This window comes from Lissotriton helveticus, chromosome 2_2, assembly GCF_964261635.1.
Source record: "Lissotriton helveticus chromosome 2_2, aLisHel1.1, whole genome shotgun sequence".
NCBI classification, from domain to species: Eukaryota; Metazoa; Chordata; class Amphibia; order Caudata; family Salamandridae; genus Lissotriton; species Lissotriton helveticus.
The window spans coordinates 39893678-39921261 of NC_136060.1; the positions used below are offsets into that span (position 1 = coordinate 39893678).

Below are 27584 nucleotides of genomic sequence, written 5' to 3' on the forward strand. Positions count from 1 at the left end.
CTGGTCATCTTCGTCCTCAGGCATAATTTAAAAAAAATGAATTCCTGAGAGGGAATATGGGAAGCTTATCCTTCATCCTGCCAGCTTGAATAACTTGCAGCCAATACATAGGGTTTACCTACTCAGCTGAGGTGGATTTCCTTACCACAACGGACGTCTCCGGTTTTGAAGGTGAGAAGGAGTCTCTGAGAAGGCATGATGTAACCACTCTGTGAACCATAAAATAAGAACCCATCCAGCTTAGACTAATTCTTTGCACCCCCGTAGTATTTGTTGGCCTGGAGACCAGTTAGCTCACATTGCCCCTATAAACCCCCCCTAACCTAAACAGAGAGTGGTTGGCTCTGGTAACCACTGAACATGACAACCCTGTGATAACGGAACTAGCACCCTTTTGCTCAGTCACTCGTGTCCTCAGAGAAGTATACTGAGAATACACAGTGGGGTGTTTTAAGTACATTTATTGAACCAACGTTATTCTTGTATAGAAGACATGTGCTGCATTAATCAGTAGACACAAGCATATGAAAGTGATTACAAACACTAAAAAGAGTTAATAGTAGATCTAGTTCTACCATGGTGATAAAACTGTGTATATATGCAGCCACACAAAACAAGGTGGTTATCAGGCGTACTCCTACTATGCAATCTCTACTCCATGTGTGTCTAGTGTAGGTGTGTATATCTAGAGTTTAGAATCCCCCCACGGGATTATCCAACCTCATTACCTGGTGGAACAGAATGTTGGACCCAGTCTTGGTCATGAATTGAACACCCCTCATGGAGATGTCAGGCAGCTGCTTGGCGAAGCCTTAGCAGGTACCCCTCGATGTCAGCTGAAGTGTCTCCTCTGCTAACCCTGGGAAATGCTGCTTTATTTATGATAAAAAACATCCCTGCGATGTTATGCAGATAGACCTGTGGCCATGTGGATGACGATAGAACAACATTTGTACTGTGTGCGTAAAGGCTTGGTACTCCGTGTTCGAAGCATGTTGCGTGAAGTCAGATGTGTTAGCATAGCAGTTTCAAAGAAATTAATCCAACATTGTCATGCGCGCTAATATGTGCAAAAGGTCACAGTCAAATGTTATTTGTGCAGAAAGAGGACAGTGTTGCGTCGTTGTTACATGGGCCTAACCGGGGCATAACAACCCTACTATGCAAACCCAGGATTACAGAGAGGTCTGCAAGGCATGGACAGTCCATGTTAACCACCATACTACACACACAGCCATCATCTTCGAGAGAGGTCTGACAGGAGAAGCCGGTCCATGTAACACATCCCAATACACACAGCAGCCATCTGAAAGACACATCTGAGAAGAGGCCAGCCCATGTACACATTCTAATACGCACACCTGTAATCTCAGAGATATAATAATAAATGGATTTAAAGCAAAAAAAGGAGTATCAATGTGTGCTATCTACCAGTGTTGATCTCATGTTCATAAACCACATCGTTTTTTTCAAAATCCAAGTGATTTATTTTTCCCCACAATTGTATTATGGATTGCATTTCATTAAAATAAAGACTGTTACTATTCTGATGTATGTAAATTGTCGAAACTACATCAGGATATATTTAATGTAAATGGAAATTCCATTATAAAAAGTACATTGCTAGAGGCTCACAAGAGCAAACAAGGAAGCACTAACCCCCTCGGACTGCAAGCAAGGGATTGTCTCCCTGGCTCTTGCAAGAGCCGCTGGTTATGATGAGCTTCTCTGACTGCAGAGTTTTGCGAGTGAATTTAAGAACACAAAGAAAAGGGAAACGGTACAAAACAACATACATGATAAAACTAGAAGGTAGCTCTTATGAAAGGGACTCTACCTCCTGGTGGAGGTGAGACTTCGTGATGATGCTACTGACTAAAAGTACTCTGGTGGAGAATATATACCAGGGACAGCTTTCATCTGTATCAAACTTCAGACACACTCCAAACCTACATTACGAAATAAGGTTGCTATCAGTAGAGCACTAGTTGTGGAAACCGGGTTTACTCTATGAACAGAGTTGATTCTGTACTACACAGTTTGCAAACAGTGAAACTCTCATGGAAAATATATAACTGTGCATTCAAAAGCATCTGCTAAGAACAGTGTATATTCTATGCAACAGTTGTAAAAAAAGACACTACTTGTTAAAAAAAAAAAACAAGATCTGAAGGTGCTAAAAGATCATACTACCTGCTCGCTTCATACTGTATACTTTACAGATAAAACATTTTCTGAAGTAAAATAAGCATATGTATATAGTTTAGTATCTGGTGCACACACTCTCCTATTTTAAGTGTAAATTATTATGGCGATGCAGTTCTCTCTAATAACTCAAAAATGTTTAATAAACTTAGTATCTACTACATGGAGTGTTTCTCCTGTTTGAAAGGTTTTATGCAGAACCAAAAAATTGTATAGACTATAATGAATACAACTCAGCTACTCCTTGCACACAAAGTTAATCTTTAATGCAAAGATTTAGAATATGTTCATGCGTTTTGTACATACTTATAACCATTAGCTTGACCAAGGCTTTACACATTTAGGTAGAAAAATATTATTGTAGTCATCTCCCACTATGTAATCTGTAAAACAAACTAGGACACTCATTGGAGATGTTATCAGTGATGTCTTTTGAGATGTCATATATGATGTCAAGGAACACGTCATGAGTGACGTCTTCTGTGTGGTCATAAGCAGTGCATGGTGGGGTGCGCAGGTTATAGTTGGTGCTGTAACTATAATTGGTGAATTTCTGTGTTTTGTTTTGTTCAAAACGTTAACATTGTCACTGAGGAATTTACCTACCTAGAACATTACGTTAACCTTTGTTTTTTTCAGTGAATTTATAAATATATAAATTATCCATTAACTATCCTAATTCTTTCCCTTTTCTACGTAAGACCCCATTCCTTCCTAGGAAGTGTATTGGAAAGTGCATTTTCAGATATTACTGTATTCAGAGGGAACACCAGTGTTTTAAAACAAACATCTGGCTCTTATCAGCCCATTCTGTTAAATTACAACACTCGTAATTGAACTTTGCTCACTGTACTCTGTTCCTGAGCCTCATGACAGGGCTATTGTAATGAGATGCAATATTATCCTCATGTAGGTGGGTGAATATGTTTATCGAAAAAAACATATATTTGGCTAACTCTTGGCTGCTTTTAAGAAAGGAATTTAAAGAAGCTTCCAATCCTTCCATTCCCATTGGCAAACTAATCCTGCATCAGATCTTCCTTCCAGTTAAGTTGAGCGAAGATTTGCAATAATCTTCACTCATTATGCCAACTACAGGGAAATCACTCTAGAACCCAGTACTTCTGTTTTACTCATGTGCATGTCACGGCTACCTCTATGATAATCTACATGATAGAGATGAAGCACTTACGCAGGGCGGGTAAACAGAGTTGTCCTCAAGAATAGATGAGGAAATGTGCCCCTAAAGATATGATTCAAAACAGCATTTTAAATAAGTCTGCGAATAAAGATGGACTCGAAAGGGGCTTGAAATTAGTAAATTAGGAAGAAAACATGAAGGTTTATTAAGATATTAAAGTGCAAAACAGAAAACAACTTCTAGTTAATCTACATAAATCAGTCGTAATGATCAGAAATAAATTGCCATGAATTCTCTTAGGGTTTTAAAATAGATGCAGTAATGATTACTTTGGAAAATACATTCTATCATTGGTTCTGCCTAAATGTTTATCCCACAAGTAAGTGGGGGTCATAAACGTTTGTAAAATTCCATGTTATAGAATGGTCATAGACTATAAAGGAGACATACAGTTCAACGTAACAGCTGGGTTTGTTGGCTTAGTGGACTAATGCATCCACTGTAGGAGCCTGTGTTTCATCCTTCTGAGGTCGAAAAAATGAGCACAATTGAGTTGGGTTAGAATAAACTTCTGCTACCCAGTGGCAAGATACACTTTGTGGAAAATGTGCAAATTACAAATATTATTTATTTATTTAGCTTATAAGGCGCAAAGCTACCCGCAGTGGGTTTCCCGCCGCCAAGGGACAGATTAAGAGAGGAAAAAAGAGCAACCATAAATCATTACTGAAAGAGCCACGTTTTAAGTCCCTTGCGGAAACGAAGGAGATTGGTTTCAGTTTTTAAGACAGCGGGCAAAGCATTCCAGAACTTCGGACCCAGGTGGGAAAACGAGCGGCCGCCCATCTTCACCAACCTGAATCTCGGAGTCACAAAATCACCTTTCCCAGAGGATCTCAGTGAACGACTAAGATGATAGGCTTGAATGAGGTCATGTAATTATGCAGGGGCTAAGCCTTGTATAATCTTAAAAATGTAACAAAGAGCCTTGAATTTAATTCGACTGGCAATCCTAAACCAGTGAAGATCATAAAGTGCTTGGGAGACGGAGGCTCTCCGAGGAACATGACGTAGGAGCCGTGCAGCCGCATTCTGCACAACCTGAAGTTTGTTTAAAGTTGCTAGATCGGCTCCACTTCAATTATTCAGACGCCGACACCGTTCAGCCGCATCGAAGCCCTTGCGAATTTTTTAATCTTTTCTGGCTGTCATCCTCTGTTACCCTGCCTCTACTGGAGTATCGTCAAGAGTTTCTTTCAGTCCTTCAACTCTCTTAGTCTTTAATTTAATTAATTTTTCGACCAATGCCATCCAGCTTTGTGGACATCTGCCTTGAACCCCGTGCTGTACGAACACCTCCTGCCACACTCTTCTCTGGGGCATGATGTTATACGACGTGCAATGTGGCGGCCATCGTGGTGCAGTTTTTCCTTCATAACTGCACCAATAGTATTTATATTGTCGTAAACCCTGCTCATTTGAATCTATTTTGTCTGCAAGTGTATTCAGCCGTTTCTACTCGTCTGTGCGCTTTCATTCTTCAGCACACTGGTTTCTCACAAGTTGAATTTTTTAGGATTTAAAATAGAAAAAAAATTCTTATTTTCTTTTTGTCTTTTTCCAGATACTTTTTATTCATTTTTTTCTTTTTCTCTTTTCTCACAAATATGGCAACTCCTTGCAAATCACCCAGCTACCTCCTTTTTTAGCCAAACCACTTTAACCCGCCATCAAATGGTCAGAGTGGCTTAGACTTTTCAAACATTATCTTATAGTGATCTGTGCTGGCAATTACAATCCTCAAAGTAAGTCAGTCAATGATTACTTTTATTTGATTTTGTAAAAAAAATCGTAAAAGATTGTAAAAACACGTTAGACACAGTTTTTAAAACAATGATTTAAAAGGTGCAAAGAGGTAAAAAAAAAACACTGTCGTCATGACGCAATCCCCGTTAAAATTACAAATAAGAAATGTTATGTTTTTAGTCGGAGAGGTATTTAAATGGTAGGATATTTCATTTTGGAAACAATCAAAAATTAGTGCCTCAAAAGGTGAGGTCCAGTTAGTCTGTCTTGTGAGGGCCACTCACGTTAATTCTTGTAATTTACCTAGTTCTTTGGCTGCCATTTCCAAGAACGTGATAGCTTTGCAGGACCGTTGCACTGACAGGCCTCCCAGGCATTCTATGACAGCAGCTCTGCATGTCCTTAATTGTTTTTTCCTAAAAAACTCTCGAAGGCTGATTTTCCGGCTTTCTAAAAGCGAAGGGCAGATGCATAGGATGAAGTAGTGTCTCATCTCCCTGTCCACACAGTCTGCATTCTTTAGTCGGCCATGTGCGTTTCCATTTCGGGGTCAGATCCTTCGTGGGGAAGTGCCCCAACCGTAGCATCGTCAGATAGTGCTTTTTGTGGTGTGAGAAGTGTTCTGACAAGTATTGTTGTGGTTTCAGCGTCTGATAAGATTGAATCACTGCCCATGCATGTTTTTTTGTTGCAAATGCCGTTTTATCCATTAACAAAGACCGTTGTTTCGCAGCTGTGTTCGCCACTTTTTTGAACACGGAATGAGAGGTGATTGTATTCCAGGCCTCTTCAAGGTGTAGGTCTGCAAGTGATTCTTTTAATATGCTGACAATGGAATTATTTTGTCTCGCTTGCTGTTCAATTTCTGCCCAGCAAGAGTGGGCTAAGGTGTTTTCTTCTGCTTGCCTCATCCACCAGTAATATTTGACCACCACTCCTATATCGTGGAATTGAAAATAGATTCTTAAAAATACTCGACTGGGCTTGGTTTAAGGCGGCTGCATCTTTTGTATTCATCAGTTCTGAGCCATATGAAATAGTTGGAATGAATTTTGCTGCAATTACCTTTAACAGGTGACCCGTTGAGCAGCCTTTTACCTTCCTCTTTAGAATTTTAAAGGCGTAATGGAGTTGTTTTGCCTTTGTTTTTCCTTGGTTCAACTGGTTGTTAAAGTTGAGGTTGTGTTCAAGTTGAAACCCTAGGTATTTGTAGGAATTCACCTGGGATATTGGTTTGCCATCTAGATTCCAGATGAATTTACCTTTTGACCCTATTTTCCGAAGTTTGGAAAAACATAGCACTTTTGTTTTCTTGTGATTTATTGTTAGTTGGGCTGTGATCATGTATGCTCCTAGTTGGGCCATTGATCGCTGCAGGCCTATAGGTGTTTGAGAAAGGAGAACAATGTCGTCTGCATATTGAAGGCTAGTGATTGGCGTGTTGCCCAATTTTTGGGGGGTCGGTTCGAACTTGTTGGAGATGTTTCTCAAGGTCAGCAGTATAGATGTTAAAAAGACAGGGGGCCAACACACACCTCTGTTTTAGTCCATTTTTTGTGGGAATCTTGCTTATTATACTGCGTCTGTCTCATTTCTTTACTTGTACCCACGTTTTTGTATAAAGGTTCATTATCGCCGACAGAAGTTTGGTTGGTAACCCCCAATTTTGCATTTTGGCCCATAATCTTGCTCTTGGTACTTTATCGAACGCTGCTTTAAGGTTGATAAAGCACGCGTGCAGAATCCGGTTTGTGTATTTGTCATTAGATTTGTACGGCTCACCCATTCTTCTAGATCTACCAACAGGTTTGAAGCATAGATCTTCGCCTCAACGTCAATTAGTGCAGTCATTCTATAATTGCCGGGGTCCGAGCGTGGGCCTGATTTATGTATAGGATTGAAGATGCTTCCATGCTACGAGTCAGGGATAGTGCCTGATGTGAGCTCGTGTGAGAAGAGCGGAGTGAGAATACCTGACCAGAACGGGGGGTCGTGCCGGAATAAAGCGTTTGGCAAACCATTGGACCCTGGAGCTCCTTGAGGCCTTAGATTTTTTGTGATGTTTAGGACCTGCTCTTGTGCGATCTCCAGGGTAAAATCAGGGTGTTCTGTCTTTGCTTTGTCATGGGATATTCCTACATTAGAGACTCCGTAGTTTGCAATATCAGAGGGTGGATTGACGTTGTATGTATGTTCGATGTGTGCTCTCCAGGCATCCTCCATTATATCTGAGTTGAAATGGCGATTCTTGCCATTTGATTTCTGGTTAATGACATCCCAGAAGCGCTTGGAGTCTCTTTGTTTGGTGGCGTGATGGAGTTTTGCCCAGAGCTGTTCGCTTTAGTTTTTCTTAGCCACCTTGATGTCCCTTTTTAAGTTTTTCCTTAATTTTGATATTCGGGCGAGAGTGCCCTGTGAAGGGTCTGAACCTCGAGTTCGTAGTTGTCTTAATTGTTTATTCAGTTGTTTTTTTTTGTTTCCTTAAGTTATTATCAAACCACGCCGACTCTGCAGACCTTCCTACTTTGTGGCCGATGTCCTTTCTTGTGAATTCCATATTTAGAGCATGTGTGAAGGACTACCAGGCCGTTATACTTGATGGTTCGACCTTAAAGTTTTCCAAAAGGGCAGTACATGTGGCCATGATATCACCTATATTTTCCTTTTTCCAGGTGAGGCGTTTCAGGTTGTAACATTGTGTTTGTTGGGACATTGCTTTGTCTGGTATTGGAATTGCCGTGCTTGTGTGCAAGGAAAAGGTTTGAGGGTAATGGTCACTTTCTGTCCTTTCTATTATTTGGAAATTTGAGATGTGTGAGAGGATGTCGTGATCTGTTAATGTATAATCAATGATAGATCCTGTTTTTTGCGTGACTCTGGTGTATGCTGGGAGACACCCCGGCGGGACTTGTCCGTTTAATATGCACAGACTGTTCCTCCAGCAGGGATGCGCATCTATTACCGTGAGTATCACCTCACTTGCTGGGTCAAGTCTGGCCTGTTGATCTTTTTTTGCAGACTTGTAGTAGATTCATGTTGAAATCTCCTGACAGTATGATATTGGCATGAGGGTGGGCAAACTTGAGGGTAGCTAATGTTGCTGATAATGTCTCGATACATGCTCTCTTTTGTTACGGTGATGGATGTATGTAGACATTCAATATTATAAGGCTAAAAGACGGTGCAGCCTCTAGTTTGAGACATAACATCCAAGCTGAGTCGAGGTCTACTTCAGAAACTTGCCATGAGATGTATGTCGAGACAAAGATGGAAAGGCCCCCTTTTGCTCTTCCGTGTTTCGATTCCTTTTTCGCCGGAATTAGATATTCTTTATATCCCACCATTGGTGAGGGGTTTATCTGCCACGTGTCTTGAAAAAGATGAAGGTCATACTGTTGAATGAATTCCATGAAGTCGGGATCTTCTAGTTTTGCGCTTAGGCCATTGACGTTCCAGGAACAAATGGTACAGTCTTTATCTGGTTTTATTCCTCTGGTTGATTTTGTTCATGCCAGTCTGTCAATGGTTCCGGTTGTGTTTGTCTGCCTATGACCAGTATGCTTGTTTGCTTCAGGGTGAGCAAACATGATAGTTATTTTCCTTCCGGTTTCGATTGTGCTCTTTATTGTGTTGTGGTTTTCCGGGCCTTTCGCGCCTCTCCGCATTCTCTCTGGGGAGTTTGATAGTTGTAGTGTGCTTTTTTATTTCTATGCCCCATTTTGCAAATGACTCCTGCTGCCGCCAGATCTGCTCGTTGGTAGGATTATCAATGAAAGTAGCTGTGGTGATTTTGTGGCCTGTTGGGTCGGGATTAGGTTTAAACTCTATGCTTTCTAGATTACTGGTGTTAATGTGACTCAAGGAAGGAAGTGCTTTAAATAGTTTTAGTAATACACTTCTATTGAGAATATCGTGGGTTCCCCTTGAGACGTAATGAGGGATAAAATCCAACTTTTTATAGTCAATGATGAGGTCAGGCCAGACCGGCCACTGTTCAGTTTCCACGCTGTTACTAATTAGTTTCTCTTCCATGATTTGTCCTGGAATGATCGGATCGTGATTATGAACATTTTGATCATTAAATGTACTATTTTAGTTGTATGTGTCATTATAATTTACAATCGTTGCTGCGCCTCTTCCCCCACGGTGATTGGTTGTTATTTTATGTTTGGTCCTGGGCTCGTCGTCGCCCTTCTTGTGCGAGATAAAATCCTTTGCACTGGTTGAGGTTTCTTCTGGCATATTTAGGCCCATTGTATTGGAGGTTTTATGGTTTGTGAGGCCTGGGTTGATGCGTGCCGTTTCTTTTCCTTTTCTATGGGTTTGAATATGCTGTATACGTTTGGTGACTGTGAGTGTCCTGTTATGGGTTCAATTTGACTTTTAGAGATAGAGATCTTGTTGATGGATGGTGAAGTTTGGACCTCTAGGCTGACACCCTCAAAGTTTTTAGTTAATGTCTCAACTTCGCTTTGAGTCGCATCTTGCATCTTTATAATACTAGATGCGTGCTGTATCTGTCTTTGCTTTATCCTATTTCTGGCCTTTCTCAAGCGTTTTCTTTCCCGCTTGGATGGTGGGGCTGTTCTTTTTGGTGACTTGGTACTATGATCAGTTGATGGAGTGGCCGGGGGGGCCTGGGTTGCTTATGACTGCTTTTGGTGGAGATTTATTAGTGTTTCCTGGTGTTTGGGCTAGGTTTGACTCCAGTACTTCTGCAGTTTGCTCCTTTAGGGGGCTAGGACAAGCCGGTTCCTCTTCCCTCAGTGTTTCTTTCACTTTGTTGACCGGTGGGTTGGTCTTTAATGCGTTGTCCCTGGAGACCCCCAGTAGTTCGGACATAAAACCTGGGACTACAGCTAATTGATCTATTACTTGAGTGCAATGGCAATGACTTGTTTGAAAGGTGGTTTCTTGGTCTTGCCGCACCCTCATGATCATGTCGCTGAAGTTTTGCAACTTTTGTTCAACACCCTGTACGTGGGTTGCTAAGATGTTTAAAAGATCCACTTGGGTGTCTAACTTGTCAGCGTGAAAGATCATAGCTTTACCAATGGTGTTCAGGGTGTTTAGCAAGTGCGTCCAGACTATTGTCGGTGGTGATCTAGCTTTCTCCTCCTGTGGTAATTGGAGGTCCGGAGACAGTAGATTCAGTGAATCCGGATTCCCATTTGATTTTTCCCTTTTTTGTGACTATGGCACATTGGGGGAATTTTCAATGTTTTTGAAATTGAAGAACGTGTCATGATATTGGTTAGAAAATGGGAGATCCTGGCCACTTTGGTACACTGTTGCCAGTAGGTGCTGAGATGTGGTGTGTTGGTGTTGCTTTTTGTTATTTATTTCAACAGGGTCCAAGTTGTCTGTTAGCGTAGATATATGTTTGTTTCCAAATGGACTGAGGATGTTTAAACTCGTCTCATGTGTTGGAACTGCCTCATTGCTGCAGTGACGACTGGGTGCTGTTTGTTTTTCCTGCTCCAAGTGAGATTCTGAAATGAGTGGCTGATAATGGTAGTGTTTTAATGGCTTTGGTTTTGTGGCTTTGTCCCCTATCTAGGGGACTTTTGGTTGTGTGGACTTCCCTGTTTGCCGGATTTTGGTGGCCTGGACCAGTTTCCCGAAAATCCTCTATTTCATGATTTTGGCTCTCGCCGCTGCTTCTCTTCCAGAGAGGCTTTGTGGCGACTTCACTTTGAGTGTCAGAGGTATCTTTGCTGATTTTGTAATATTCAGGGCGTTAGAGTTCAGTCTGATCCTGTTTATTCTTGATGGTTTTTGTCGCCACTTTTAAAAAGTCAGTGATTAGTGCCCGTTTACTTCTATTTGGGCATGAATGATGCCTGGGTGGTTCCGGTGGAGTGCCTTTCTTTCCACCTTCGAGAGCTACGTGTGGGGCTGACTCGTTGAATTTTTTGCTTGTGATAGGCTCAATGCTTGTCTTTGCAGGGGTCCCTGTGTTGATCGTTGATGAAAGTCCAAACATGTTCTGCTTGTCACGGTTTATTTGCGTTGGCTCTGTTTGGCTCACTCCTCCCTGCAATGAGCCAAGTTGGCTGCTGGTTTCCTCCACGGTCAACACCGGGGTGCTTTCCTTTTCCGCTTCCTTTTCCGCATCTTTTTTGGAGTTGGCTAGCAAGTGTTGGTCTTTTTTCTCCCCACCTCTTGTCCTTCCTGACCTCATGGTGCGTTTGGTGCCCTTTCACCTAATGATCTGTGGTTGTGTGCTTGGTCAGTGTCTCTTGGGGAGGGGTTTGCTTGACAAGTTTTGGTGCTTGGGTCGCTTGCTGGAGCTTCCTGCAGCTTCCGGTGGCTCCCGCGATGCAAGGACTCTGTACCTGCTCCACCACCTCAGGTCTTTAAAGTGCTGAGGAAGTTTTTACTGAGTGTGATGGGGAATGAGATGGGGAACGTTCGGTGCTCACCTCTCCACGCACCACGGCACTTTAGTTATCGCTTGGGGTGTCCTGGTTAGGGCTGTGGTAAGGATTCCCCAGAGTTGATCTTTCCGTCTGCCTATCTGGCTGCCTTAATGCCTAATGGTTGTGCCACCAGAGAAGGCTGCCTCGTGTCCTCACAGGTCCTCATCTCCACGACGCTCCTCACAGCGTCTCTCTCTGAGGGTGCAAATCAGAAGGGGGCAGAGGTAGAGATTTCCAGTCTGTTATTTGTTCACTCCTATTACCCCTTGTTGCCCCGTAACCTCCCCCCAGTACGCTGCGCGGGGTGGTGGGTGGCTGCAGGTTATATCTATTCTATTTTCCTCCTCGTGCAGTGTGTCTTTAAAAAGTACGATTACGTTGTCAAAATGTGGCAGTTCCTTGTTGATAAAGTTTTGTTCAGAACAAAAAACATTTTCTTTCTTGCATTTTTGCAAAACCTGGCCTGGAATCCGCTCGTCGTTAGTCTTCGTTCAATGGAGTTAGTTCAACCCTTGCAGAGAAAAACAATGTATCAGCACAATCAAATATTTCCTTTCACATCCTCCATTTAACTCACAGGCTCCACCGGTGTGATACCACTTTTTGTCTCCAAGCGCGGTACCAGAGAGTTTTCCGGCGCCCTGGCGAGGCTTTGACTCACCGTTTATGCCTCCTCCAAGACGCACACTGTGTAATCTCCACCCCGCCCGGGACACGGCGAGTTTCCTCCCTTTTACCGGCGATGCCTACTTATCACTACCGCTTTCAGCCGAATGGCAGAGACAGGTCTCCACGTAAACTCCTTCGGGTCCACTCGAGGCCGGTCAGTGAGTCCCTTCTCATGCGGCAGATGCTTGTTTGTGTGCAATCCGGCAGCACGCCACCTTGACTGCGGTGTTCTTGGCTGTGGCTATGGTGTTCTCGGCGGCCGCGGGTGCGGGTGTGGCATTCTCGACCCCTGTTCCTCTCCTGCTCCTGGCTGCTTCTTATGTTTACTTATGCTTGCAACACTTGAGGTCTCCCGCCAGAAGATGTTAAAAATCCAGTTGTATCTGCTTTGCTTCATATAGTAACAAACGTCAATGGATGAAAGCAATCCTCAAAGGAAATTCGCTCTATTATTTGGCAATCATTGATAATTTACCACGTATCCAAGCCCGTGATGGCCGTTCCGGTGATTCGCAATGGAATATTTATATCAAAGCTCTTGAATGTTTAAAAAAACAATTTGCAACAGAACCCAACATAATGTTAGAGCGTCACAATTTCTTCAAAACCAAACAGGCCGGAGGAAAATGTGTGGAAGAATACGTAGCAGAACTCAGGATACTAGCGTCCACTTGCGATTTTGGTCCCACTATTTATTCCAGCATACGTGACCAGTTCATATTTAACTATGTGTCATGGAAGATACAGGAAAGAATTCTAAGTTGCCACAACCCCACCCTCGATCAGGTCATCGATTTAGCCAAGAGTATCAAACGGTCTCTCATTTCCACCAAAGCTTTGCATACTGATGCTTCAGTCTGCACTCTAACAACAGAGGTCCAACTTCTAGGTGATCACATTTGTGCTCTGAACACCAAGTACAAAAATACCAGACCTACTCAGCTTAAAAATGGTTGTTTTTGTTTCAGATATGGACCCAAAAGTCACATTGATAACTTTGCTGGATATCCAACTTCAGGAAAACACTGTATTTCTTGCAAGACATTGGGCCATTTTCAGTCAGTCTGCAGAAGTAATAGTAACATCATAGGAGTCAGTTCTGTTGACACACAAGTGGATGAGTGCACTGATTCAATCAACAATGTACTTTTAACAATAGAATATAATTCTGCAAGCGTTTCAATCAAAGGTCCCACTTGTGAAGCTAGCATTGATGGTATAACTTTGCATATGATGGCAGATTCCGGTTCCCCTGTTAACATATTGAGAGACACAACATTCCACGAACTCTGGGATAGAGAACTGTTCCCTTGTGACGTCAACCCAAAGGCATTTAGCGAAAAGAACATTGACATGCTAGGATTTTTTTCCGCCAAATTAGTTTGCTTCGGTAGAGACACTGTGACTAAGATTTACGTGGCTGTCAAGGGTAAAAATATCATCGGACATCGGAATTTAGCAGATGTGGGTATTATTCTGTAGCCTGGTTCCGATATTCCTATTATCTTTGGAGAATTACCTGTGAATTACGTATGTAACCTCACAGATCCTGTACAAGGCATACTCGCACAATTTGAGAATGTATTTTGAGAGGAGGTGGGCAGTGTAAAAGGTTTTGAGCATGTTATAAGGCTCAAGCCTCATGCTCAGCCCTTTGTTCATAAATTAAGACCCGCCCCTCTCGGTGTGAGAGTGTGAGAGAAGAACTCAAAGCCATGTTGCAAAGCTTATGATCTCAGTGGTTTATCGAACCATGTGATTCTTCACTTGTGGTTGCACGCAAAATGTCTGGAGAAATCAGACTGCGCTGATTCAAGGAGTCTCAGTGCCAACATTTTCATAGACTGCCATCCCCTTCCTAAGATACATGAGTTGTTGGCCAATTTGGGTAGTTCAAAATGGTTCTCATTAATTGACTTGAAGTCTGCCTACCAACAAGTTGCCCTAGACAAAGACTCACAGTAGCTCACCACGTTTATTACACCGTTCAGAGCTTACAGGTACCTTAGATTTCCTTTTGGGTTGGCGTCCGCTGCAAGCGTTTTTAAAAAAAACTGATTGATTATCTGTTTGGCCATCTCAGGGCCATACAGGCTTATCAGGCCGAGTTTCTAATTCATGCTGATATCCTAGAAGGACATAATTAGTTGCTATGTCAAGTTTAGGGCACTTTCTCTAAAAAAACATGACAATCAGTAAAGTTAAATGCAAGTTTGCTACAAACAAAATTAGATTACCTAGGTCATACCATTTCCTTCTCAGGCATGATACCCAAATTGTCACTTATCAAGGCCATCAAAGAAGCTAGAGCCCCCATTGACAGGGACTCTTTACGCTCCTTTCTGGGTCTAGCCGAATACTATGCCAGGTTTGTTCCCATATCTGCACAAGCTGTAGAATCCCTCCGGTCCTTGTTAAGGAAAGGAACTAAATACATGTGGTCACAAGACAAGGAAACTGCATTCATTGAGGTTAAAGCACTCATTGAGAAAGCTCCTGCCTTAAGCCCCTTTCAAGAGAGTCTCACTTCTGTTATTACTGTTGACGCAAGTCAAATGGATCTTGGGGCTATCTTCACCCAGAAACAGACAAGTAAAGAAAAAATGTTGCATTTGCCTTGCGTGCCCTCAAACAGTGCGAGACACAATATAGCACAATCGAACAGAAAGCGTTGGATTGTGCCTGGGCCGTTCACAAATTTAAAATGTACGTTTGGGGTTTTAAGTTTACAATTCAAACAGATCACAAACCCCAGGTGCAGATTTTTCCAATGGTATTAATACGATTTTTCGGCAAGATTGGTGTCCAAATGATGAGAATTTGTCTATGAAATTAGGCATGTCCCAAATGGAAAAAACTTTTGTGCATATTGACTTTCACGCATGCCTGTAGGAGATGTGGAAGAGGATTACTTTGTTGATGAAGTAGTCAGTGTGGCATCTGTGGATGTCATTAACCTCGAATTTTATGCAGGTTTGAGTGAACTGAACTGGGTGACTGCTTGTCAGCAGGATGAAACCTGGGGCAAAGTCTGTGAGTATGTGGTTCAAGGTTGCCCAGAAAAAAGAACACTACGTGGGTCTTTAAAATTACATGCACAAGTAGCTGATGAACTGTCTGTAGCCAATGGATTGCTTTTGAGAGGGGTTTTATATGTACCTCTTAAAAAAGCAAGGAATTCTATCATTAAACATGCACATCAAGGGCATTTAGTTTCTACCAAAACCATCATGAAAATTAAACAGTACTATTGGTGACCAGGTATTGGTTCCCAGGTAAGATTCCGGATTAATAATTGTCCTGAATGTTTCACCTCCGACAAACACCGGAAGAGACGTAATACTCCTTTGCATCCTGTTGAGTATCCTAATTTCACTTGGGAGAAATTAGAGTTAGATTTTTCAGGACCGTTCATCTTGTTACCAAACCATATGAGGTATTTGCTGCTTTTGATTGATTATCTCTCTAAATGGATGTACTTTTCTTTTGTAAAATCTGCGGACTCTAAGTCCGCTATTGAATTTTTAAGACCAGTTTTTTTTCATTGAAGGTTCACCCCCCAAAAAATTGTCACTGATAATTGTTGACACTTTACCTCTGATCGTATGTCCAAAAAGTACTGCTTTGTATGCTCCTTCATCCAATGGCTTGGTAGAAAGGGGCAACATATTCATCAAGGAAGGTGTACAAACTGCATTGGCAACATGGATGTCAGCGTGTTTACTAAACAAAAAGTGTGGTGTTATAACACATCACCACATTGTAACACAGGTGGTACACCATTTTCCCTGCTTAGAGGCAGAGAAGCTCACGCAAACCTGTTTCCCTCTTGGTTAGATAAGCAGTTAAATAAAGTTACTATTCCGAAAGGGAAACCGGTTTCCAAAGTGACACACTTCCAGTATAACATGGAAGAATATTTTGACTACAAACACATTGCGTCCTTTCAACCATTTATGGAAGGTGACTGGGTTCTTATAAAAAGTCCTTGTCACCAGTGGCCAATCCACCTATTCAGTCTCTGTCCAGGTGGAAAGGGCAGGCATAGCTTCTGTGTTATTAGTGGGCAGAGAGTGGTGGAACAAATGTTAGTCAAATTGACTCCTCAGTAGGCCAATATTATCATTAGCAGGACTAAACCCATTTTAGAATCTGATTGTGCAACATGGGTGCAACCATTTACTTTGGCACAGCCATCTTCATCTGAGTGCTGTGTTTCAGCCTCTACTGATAAGGGCATTTCTGGTAGTTCATTTGACCCATTGCCCATTTCAGGCAGTATCCTGGTGTCTAATCCTACTGACATATCAATTTCCAGGTCCCGCACCATAAAAATTCCTTCAAAATTTAAAGATTTTGTAATGTACTGAATTTTTGGTTTTAGTTTTCCCCATATTTAGGCTTTCAATACTGTATGATATTATACTTCTCAATTTTCCTTAGTAAGGTGTGATGTGGACACTAGTCGTAATGTGAACTGCTATTTTTTCTCTTTTTTTGTTGTATTTTGACATTGTAAAGGGGAATTTATTTATTTACTCATTTGTATGGCGCATCGAATCATCCCCAAAGGGATCTCTTGGCGCCTGAGAGAGGGACTCCAAAAGGGTAGTAGAATCTAAAATAGCCACATTTTGAGTATCTTCTTGATCCGTGCGAATGTAGAGCAGGCCCGAATATCCTCCTGGAGCCTATTCCAAAGCTGAGGGGCGAGATGAGCAAAAGCCCGGCCACCTATTTTGACCTTGGAAGGTAATGTAGTAAGTGTTACATTTGTATATGCTTCATGTAATGTTCTTTATTGAGGACCCGCGGCAGCCCTGTGCGCCCTCGCATGGGTTTACTTACAAAGCCTCCCGGGATTCCTAGGCAGCGGTTTGGTTCCACAGCAGTTCCTGCTGCTGGTGGATTCCGACTGGCTGCTCTGGAGCGTCGTGGGCTCCTCTCTAAGAATAAACTCTTTTAATCTACACACCGCCTCCGCGTGCATCGATCCATTACAATGACTTTGAATTCTTGTAGGATTTTGCAGTGCTTACTACTGGTGAGATGAAAAATGGTTTCCAGGACACTATATCCAGACAACCATGATCGTTAATTTTCTTCAGTGTTCTGTTGTATGTTCTGTTCTTCATCCTTACAGGTGTTGGGCCAATGCACACGGGTAATATGTAACTCCTGAACGTGCATCATTTTATGTCAGTCAATTTTCACTATTACATCACTAATAGCTATCACTGATACACTGAGTATAGGATATTGTCTCCACACTTAGGAGAATAAGATCTGCCAAAGAGCGGTCCTGAGGAAAGCCATGACACCAAGCTTGGGCCTAGGTGGCTGAAACATGTAGAACGTGATTGTTTGGAGACATAGGGGATCATTGATATGTTCCCAGTTAGCATCCCTTTTTGTTTTCAACTTTACCCAAATTCCCAGAAACTGAATCAATCATGTTGGGATATTTGAGTTAATTTTACATACACCACACATATCCCACTGACAATTTCACTAAGAAGTGCTCTCTTCTCAGGGATGCTTGGCCCACTCAGTCACACTAGGTGTCTTGAGTGTCGACCCGATGATGAAACATGACACTGGTGAATTCTAGTGGGTATGGGACTCTCTACAACCCCTGAGAGACTCCTGGTTTTTGAAAGGTGTTATTCGAGTCCATACCCCTTTGACTTCTATCTCTCCTCCTTTTTATTCTTACAGGCTCACTTGAAAAACCAGTGCTATAGCTTCTTGCGAAAGTCAAGAAGAGAGGAGGCGGCTCTGATGTCTTGTGAGAGGTCGTTCAAGCCTTTAGTTGCCAGTTATGAGAAGGGACGACCGTCCTGCTCTGCTTTTGTTCATACCTTGGGTGTGTGCTAGTGAGAGACCGGCAGAGCAGAGGTGTCTGGAACATTGTTGTAAATGAATACAGCTGTTCAGGCAGGCAGCACCAGTGTCGTGGGTTTGGTGCAGGTGAGGAGTTTAAAGTGTGCCTGCATGTGTATCAGGAGCCAGTGGAGTTCCCTAAAGTGTTGTGTGATGTGTGGATGGCATTGGAGGTTTGAGACTAGTCTTGCTGCTGCATTTTGGATGGTTTGCAGTCTTCTTGAGAGCAGGTTGGTAATCTCTCTGTACAGGGTGTTTTCATAGTCTAGTCTGCTGGTGTTGGGGCATTGAGTATTTGATTTCTTGGTGTTGTCTGGTAGCCACTTGAAGATTTTCTTCAGCATCCTTAGCATGCTGAAGCAGGCCGAGGCCACTGCTTTGACTTGGGTGGTCATGCCCAGTTTATTGTTTTATTCCAAGGTTTCTCGCTTGCCAGTAGGGCATGGGGGTTGAGCCAATGTCTGTGGGCCACCATGTGGAGTCCCATGGTGAGGCGTTCATCCAAAAACTACCAACTCTGTCCTATCCAAGTACAATTTGAGGCAATTTGATTTTATCCAGGTCAGGCCTTGATTTGGGTCTCCAATGTCTGTGGCGGTTTTTCTTACCATCCTGATTTCGCTAAGAAATTTTATCTTAAATATATTTAGGGCCCGTTTACCAAAAAAGTAGCAAATCTGCACTCATAGAAGTACTCTTTGAGTGTTGCAAATTTAAAACTTTTTAGAATTTACAGAAATTGTCAGTTGTAGGCTTGTAAAGCTATGCAAGTGTTAGCTTTCCAGGCATACTAATGGCCATCAAACACCCAAACGGCAATGGGATGATATGTTTATAGTATGACCACTGGGAATCCCTCAAAGTAGCATTCCAAACCATTGTCTTTTTCACCTACTGTGCCACTTAAGACAGAGGGCCTGATTTAGGATTTAGGCAGACAGATGGTGGAGGACTTTACTGTCTTTATGTCTGCAAAATTTAGAGATGTCCACCAGCCCTATGGACGTCTCTGTACATTGGCAGGAACCACCATCATGGCGATTCCTGTCCATGTGGTGCCTAAGTTGTACTGGAATGAGAGCTGGTGCCCAAAGCTCTGCTCAAAAGCTTTGAATTGTTGTGTGTCAAATACCAAGGCTGCATAGCCTTTAATCCACTGCCAGACACTCCCTGCCCCTTTATCTCACTCTTGCAGGTTCCTGCTTTCTCCCTTTGCAATAGATCTTTCGTCTTAATCTTCCTCCTTCTTTCCTCTTTGTGTGTTTTTCCCTCTCTTGATTTCTGGAACTGTTCAATGAGGAAAAATAAGTGCTGGTTCTCAAAAATGAGTGCCTGTAACACCCATTGGCTCCGATTAAGCACTGTGACAATGTAGGAAAAGTTTTGACGGACAGCTCCTTCAAACATGACTGTCAAACTTTTCGAAAGTGTTTAATTTTTCAAACACAAACTCTCAAAATGGGAATTTGTTTTTGAAAGGTAAAAAAAAAAGTATGACCTCCACACCGTAAGAGTTTTACTCCCAAGGCTACGGGGATCATTTTTCTCTTTTTTTTTTCTTCTGTCCCTTAGCGCCAGTATATACCTGGCAGTGACGGACAGTAAAAAAGCCATCTAGCCATCCACTGTAAATAGAGCAGACGGTCGGATGGCTTACTTCGGACTTCACCTCCGTCGGCCGATCAGAGGACTTTTTTTTTCCGAAACCAAATTTTATTGATTTTTGGCATATCCTGACAACAAAACACAATCAAACGCCACAGCCCACCAATTCACAACACAGTACAGTACGAGTATAGGCAGTCCCCACATCCGGTTCGTGGTTTGTGGTAAACCCACCATTTGCCCCCTAACTTCTCCTGTTTCCGGGGGCAGCCCGGAGCTTTGTAGATGGGCCGTTCCTGTTGAGCACACCAGTCTGCCCTGCCACTTTGCCACAGAAGGGGGGGGGGGTCAGAGAAGTACATTTGCAGGCGATATCATGCTTCCATCAGTGAAAGTTTTACACCATCAGAGAAAATTTTACACCGTTGCTGTAAAACCTGCCCGCTTGACTCAAAATTGGGCAATCCGATCTTGAGTTTGGCAGAAGTACCTGTCCCCTAAACTTTAAATCTGCCCCAGATTCCTATCTAATGCATATCCGTACTGACTCTTCTCATGGGAACAGGCAACACCAAACGTTGGTCACCTCACATATTCAAACTATAGCCCACTGATTTTTTTGTCGTGACATTGGAGATTTCAGAACATCTGTTGAAACCTGTTTTTACAGTTATAAAAGCAACTGTTATTCCAGCACTCTATTATGGGAATTAGGCCTTGTTTGGAAAATTAGGTCACTGGTTTGATTTAATGCAGATTAATTTCCGTAGACCCTTGTTTTTATTACAACATGCTTCAGTACCAGAGATGTTTGAAATAGAAGTAATTTGAAGCAGACTGTAAGAGCTTCTCCATCAAAGTGTACATTGTCTTGGTGCTACGTTTGTACCAACCAATATTGTTTAGAATGACTTTGAATTTTTCCTAATATGTGAGAATGATAAATGTTTATGCATGTGAGTACTCCTAGGAAGCTGCTGCAGTTACAGCTTCTGTTAAGTATTCTTGGAATTCTTTGGCCTGGATTCACAAAGGTGTGTTCTCATATCAGTTGATCTTATGTGCTGGATTACTCTACCATGTTGATTTATTCACTGTAACATTACAGATGTATATAGTAATTTGACATATCAATAAAACTGCGCTTGTGAGTATTCCTCTGCAGGGATACCTGCCAACATAAAGTTATATCTTTGGCAGGCACAATCCAGCCCTGAGGCGGTCAGAGATTTACTTTTGTCGAGGGAAAAGCACTACGCTATCCAATGTGGATATTGGCCGTGGTGTGTGGTAAAGATGTCTTGCACTAAGAAAAACATTGCCCCATTAGAGGATTAAAAAAGAGTTACATCTACTAATAAATGTACACTTACACATGGGAAAATAGACATTCAGGTCTGTGACCTGGAATTCATAAAGAATTACAGAAATCCTGTTCGGAGACTGTGATTATGAAGAAAGGATAAGTCTACAGAAGGATAAGTCTACAGGAGCAAATTTCTGACTTATGATGAATTGAATGTAATTCATGAACACAAACTAAAAAGCAGACTGTTAAAAAATGTAACCACTCGTTTTTTGCATTGACTTAAACAATGAAAAGTGCATTTTCTGAAAGAAGTGTTATGATTTTTCCATGTACCTTTGCAGAAAAGAACCATGAAGAAAGACTTTCCTTTTTGGGTTAGCAAACTTCTATGGCTGCTTCCATTATGCATCCTGTGCACTTCAGCCACAAATCCATGCAAGATCAGCCAGGAAATTGCCGACTGCAGCCACCTCAAGCTGAAGGTTATTCCGCCTGATTTACCGACCAACATATCTGTATTGAATCTTTCTCATAACCAGTTGACCGCATTACCATCAGCAAATCTTTCACGATACAGCCAACTCACTCAATTATTTGCCGGATTCAATGTTATTTCCAAGTTGGAGCCTGAATTATGTGAGACCCTGTCACTGTTAAAGGTATTGAGCCTGGAACACAATGAACTTCATCGACTGGGTGAAAAATATTTCAGATTTTGTGGGAACCTGACTGAACTCAGATTGGACTCCAACAGAATACCCGAAATTAAAGGGGATATTTTCAAGGACCTCAAGGTAAGGTTACAATTTTCAATATAGTGACATTATTTGCCTCTTAGTTCAATAATAAGCTCTATTACTTGTAAACTAATGTAGTGTATTGAATTGACATAGCTAAATACACCAGGTGAAACATCTTTGTTGTAAACCTCAATGCAAAACTCACCCTTGCCTGAAACAATGATTGGGCCAGAGACTTATTTGAATGAAGGATACTTCCTGGAAACCTTAGGAAGATGCTCCAAAGCTAATATTTCTTTTATGTAAATGTATATGATGACCACTTGTCTAGGACTAAACTGAAGGAAATACAATATAATTAGCATCCATCATCTTCAAACATTGTTCAAGTGGAGGTGGTTAAGAAATACATATATCTAGGCCTGTTATTTAGCCACAATCTGGACTTCAGGCTTATGTCTCGTTCCAAGAGTCTAGTGCAAAGTGATTTCTGTTGCACTCCAGAGATTGGGTTCTGCTTTGTTCCATAAGTCTCTTGAAGTGCTGAGGGAGGCCTATAATTCAAACATTGTTACTCTCTTGCTCCATTGTTGAGAGATTCTGCTAGGAAAACATGTTAAGCATTTGCAAATTATAGAAGCAACTATTTGGCAAAAATGGTTAGGATTGCCTCCAGGCTCAGTGAATAGTGCCCTGAGGCTAGAGCTGGGCCTTACTAAAATTCTTTTTAAATGCAGACAGAGGGTGCTCAACTATTGGACCGGTCTCTTAAAAGTGGAAGAAGGCTCCTTGAAGCATCACATAAAACTCCACTTACCAGGGACGCACTTAGGTCAATGGGTAAATAACATACAGGGTATCAAGGCTTCCCTTAATTTTCCTGCAGGGTATACTCCCTTAAATATGTTGGTGTTCCAACAGAAACAGGCATTATAATGCTTATAAAAGAGTTCGCTACACAGCGACTTTGCTGATGTTTGCAAGAGAATCAACTTGCAACATGTATGAGAGGCATATCACAGGGGTCAAATTCAGCCCTACCTGAGGGATATTAAGAGCAGATTTGTTAGACGGTGTGTCCTGAAGGACCGGTTGGGTCAGGTCCGATGACACTCCGCTGTTTCTCTTCTTCATCAACTAACCCAACGTCACCAGGCACAACTTCCAAGAAGGGATGAAAGCCGTTGCCACCGGGATGAAGAACAGCTGCCTTAAGCTCAACTCAGACAAGACAGAAGTCCTCATCCTGGGATCCACCCCTCCACATGCAACAACACCTGTTGGCCCTCTGGTCTTGTAACTCCCCACAGGACCACTCACGAAACCTCTGCATCATACTAGGCACATCACTCACTATGGACCACCAGATCAACTCAGTATTCTCGGCCAATTTCAATACCCTCCACCTGCTCCTCAGATGGATCCTCACCGAATTCATAAAGACCATCACTCACGCGCTCATCAGCAGACTCGACTACGGATACGCACTCCATGCAGCGTAACCCAGAAAAACCTCAGCAAGCTCCTGAATATCCAGATCGCCACAGCCAGACTTGTCCTCAACCCCCCTTGGAAGAGCCACATCACGCAACATCACGCAACACCTCTTCGAAGTCCACTGGCTCCTGGCGCACAGAAGAATAACCTTTAAACTCCTCACCCACGCTTACAAGGCCCTCCACAACACCAGACCAGCATATCTGAATAGCCGGCTCTCCTTCAGTGCACCAAAACGGCCCCTTCCCTCTGCCCAGCTTGCCCTGGCCACCATCCCACAGATCCGCAAGAACAGAACCGGAGGAAAGTCCTTCTCCTTCCTTGCAGCCAAGACCTGGGACACCCTGCCCCTCCACCTCAGACTATCTCCCACCCCACCCCAGCTCAGGAAGGACCTCAAGACCTGGCTCTTCGAATGACCCCAGCACTTAGATGGATCTGCTCCTCATCTCCCCCCAGCACCTTGAGACCCTCACGGGTGAGTAGTCCCCTCTTTCATCAGGTGGAGGGCCGTAAGGCAGGGGGGATTGGATAAGGATCCCTGCCCTCTCTGTAAGCTGGATGTATTGTCACTTTCGCACATTATTGTCTTCTGTGACTCTTTTGCCACAATTAGACATAGTCTGCTTGTAATGATTTTTAGCAAGCTGCAGGTATGCCATTTTAGAGATCTAGTGAGGATAATGCTGCAATGTAATAATATGTTGATATGCTGGGCTTTAGCAACATATTTGTCCATTGCATCAATAAGGTTAACTACTGCGCCCTTGTCTGCAAAATAATGGTATTTGCTTTTTGCGCAATACTGCCAATTGTGGGCATGTAAGCACTTTGGGGCCGATTATGATGGCGGACGGACCTGAGTCCGTCCGCCACCATAGAGCAGGAGGGAACCTCCGCATTGCCTGTGGAGTTCCCTCCTGTGCAATTAGGATGTGACCGCCACCCTGGCGGTCACATCCTCTATTTTTACCATTGCGGCGGGTGCGGCTTCAAGCTGCATCCGCCGCAATGGTAAAAATGCATACATTGCATTTGTATGCAGAAGCGGCAGGCACCATAGGTACCCCCCATGTGTACCCCCACCCCCCTTCACCTAGGGGGCCCGCAACGGGCCCCCGCAGTGAAGTTACACATGCTTTTCCACAGCAGAAAACCCGCCGCGTAAAAGCATTTTTTTAAAGCCCTTCCTAATATGGCAGACGGTGTCTGAGAGACACCGCCACCATATTAGAGCTTTTCCGCCGCGGTTGTAAGCCAACCGCGGCGGAAAAGCTGCGGACGGAAACCAGGACCCACCAGCCATCCTAATGTGGCGGTGGGTCTTTGGTGGGTCCGCTGCGGTTTTTCCGCATACTCCGGGCCGGCGGTGGCTTCCGCCGGCCCGGAGGATGCGGAAAAACCGCAATCATAATATGCCCCTTAATTCGGTTGCAAACTTTTAAACTCACGGCAAATTGTTATAATAATGGTCATATTTGTTGATAAATATCCGGTATCTCTTGGGTTTTGGGTCGGATGGCTTATATAGTATGACCGATATGGGGGGGATTGGGTATGATGGAGCTCAGATTTTATCTATAGATTTTATCATTACTGAATGACAAAAAAACTGCTTAGATATTCAGACACAAACTGGATTTTAAAAATGACACGCAGAGTTTTGGTGCATGTGCTTTCAGTCTAATGAATCATGTAAAACCATGCTCAATTAATGAATTCATTGTTATTTAATTATGTTTATTTTAGATTTAACCTCACTATAGAATGTACATTTTATTTAGAAAATGTGTTTTGAAATATGTGTGCTGAATTAACACGCATTTTACAGTGTAGAAAAACTGAAATACGGAGCTCGTGATTCATTTTGCTTTGGAAGGCTCACAGTACCAGGCCTTGAGATAGGAAATGGAATGTGCTCTTCCTCCCTGTTTCATGAAAGACCTTTCTTATAATTTACGCTTGTGGTTTACTTTTGATCAGCAGGCAGTTGTTTAGACAATGCTCTTTTCACTTCATAACGTAGAATGAAAAACTGCAAAGCACACATTTTTCTTATAATAATTATTCTCTGTTTCCGCATAATTAGTACTTTTTGGGTTGAAGAAAATGCAATTGTTTTCAGGATGTTACGAGATTAAGTAATTTAGCACAAGACTCAAATGTGTTACAATAAATCCACTGATTGAGGACGTGTCCAGTCAGCCCATGATGTGTCCATGTGTTCTGAAACTCCTATTCTACAAACAATGAAGACCAAGTCCTATGTGTTTTTGTTAGAAATATTGGTTGCTAGCTGAGATGTGAGGGCCTTTTTTCCTTATTTTTAGGGCTCGGCCTACGCCTCCTGCGTCAGCAGGAGAGGCGGAGCTCCGAGCTCCTTATGTTAGGGCTTCTGGCTAGCGCAGGAAAAATTCCTCAGTGCGCGAGATTTTTCAGTCGTTTAAATTGCCATGTGAATAGTAATTGGTCCTCGCGGTGCCCTATTTTTAGTAGCCTGCACGTAATAGGCCATATGTTTTTCAGCTTCAGCACTTCCGCCATATATTGAGTGGTTACGAGCACGGCAGTGCAATAAATTAACAATTAGAGCTATCAGGGCGCTGCGGTAATGGAATCCAGATGGTCTGGGCGCGTTCACCAGTCTGCCGTGAGTTTAGCGTGCGCGCGTCCCTTTGCCTCCTGCCTCTCCCTGCCTGTTCCTTACTGCAGCCCCCACCACTGGAAACCACAGCCTGGGAGCTCACAGAAGCCTCTATATATCCTCTCCCAGCCTGCTCGTCCTTTCAGCCCCCACCGCTCCTCACTGCAGCCCCCACCACTGGAAACGACAGGCACAGCACAAGCAGCAGTTCAAGCTTCACTCAGACATACATCAAACAGGTACAGCACAAGCAGCAGTGCAGTCTTCACTCATACGTACATCAAACAGGTACAACACAAGCAGCAGTGCAAGCTTCACTCATACATACATCAAGCAGGTACAGCACAAACAGCAGTTCAAGCTTCACTCAGACATACATCAAACGGGTATAACACAAGCAGCAGTGCAAGCTTCACTCATATATACATCAAACAGGTACAGCACAAGCAGCAGTTCAAGCTTCACTCAGACATACATCACACCGGTACAACACAAGCAGCAGTGCAAGCTTCACTCATACATACATCAAACAGGTACAGCACAAGCAACAGTGCAAGCTTCACTCATACATACATCAAACAGGTACAGCAGAAGCAGCCGGGCAGGCTTCACTCATACATACATCAAACAGGTACAGCACAAGCAACAGTGCAAGCTTCACTCATACATACATCAAACAGGTACAGCACAAGCAGCAGTGCAAACTTCACTCATACATACATCAAACAGGTACAGCACAAGCAGCAGTGCAGTCTTCACTCATACATACATCAAACAGGTACAGCACAAGCAACAGTGCAAGCTTCACTTATACATACATCAAACAGGTACAGCACAAGCAGCAGTGTAAGCCTCACTCATACATACATCAAACAGGTACAGCACAGGTACAGCACAAGCAGCAGTGCAAGCTTCACTCATACATACATCAAACAGGTACAGCACAAGCAGCAGTGCAAGCTTCACTCATACATACATCAAACAGGTACAGCACAGGTACAGCACAAGCAGCAGTGCAAGCTTCACTCATACATACATCAAACAGGTACAGCACAAGCAGCAGTGCAAGCTTCACTCATACATACATCAAACAGGTACAGCACAAGCAGCAGTGCAAGCTTCACTCATACATACATCAAACAGGTACAGCACAAGCAGCAGTGCAAGCTTCACTCATACATACATCAAACAAGTACAGCACACGCAGCAGTTAAAGATTCACTCATACATATGTACATCGATCAAACAGGTACAGCACGAGCAGCAGTGCAAGCTTCACTCATACATGCATCAAACAGGTACAGCACAGGTACAGCACAAGCAGCAGTGCAAGCTTCACTCATACATACATCAAACAGGTACAGCACAGGTACAGCACAAGCAGCAGTGCAAGCTTCACTCATACATACATCAAACAGGTACAGCACAAGCAGCAGTGCAAGCTTCACACATACATACATCAAACAGGTACAGCACAGGTACAGCACAAGCAGCAGTGCAAGCTTCACTCATACATACATCAAACAGGTACAGCACAAGCAGCAGTGCAAGCTTCACTCATACATACATCAAACAAGTACAGCACACGCAGCAGTTAAAGATTCACTCATACATATGTACATCGATCAAACAGGTACAGCACAAGCAGCAGTGCAAGCTTCAC

At 42.9% G+C, this 27584-nt stretch overlaps 1 protein-coding gene across 10 annotated transcripts in view; it reads left to right on the top strand.

Moving 5' to 3' along the window:
• TLR3 (toll like receptor 3) overlaps nucleotides 1–27584 on the top strand; it is a 388659-nt gene that overhangs the window by 55334 nt on the left and 305741 nt on the right. For all 10 annotated transcript variants that reach the window (XM_078678078.1, XM_078678073.1, XM_078678076.1 and 7 more), the window contains one exon: nucleotides 21382–21834. In XM_078678078.1, coding sequence (XP_078534204.1) covers nucleotides 21391–21834 — 444 coding nt within the window. In that variant the 5' untranslated portion in view covers nucleotides 21382–21390. The remainder of the gene's footprint in view (nucleotides 1–21381; nucleotides 21835–27584) is intronic.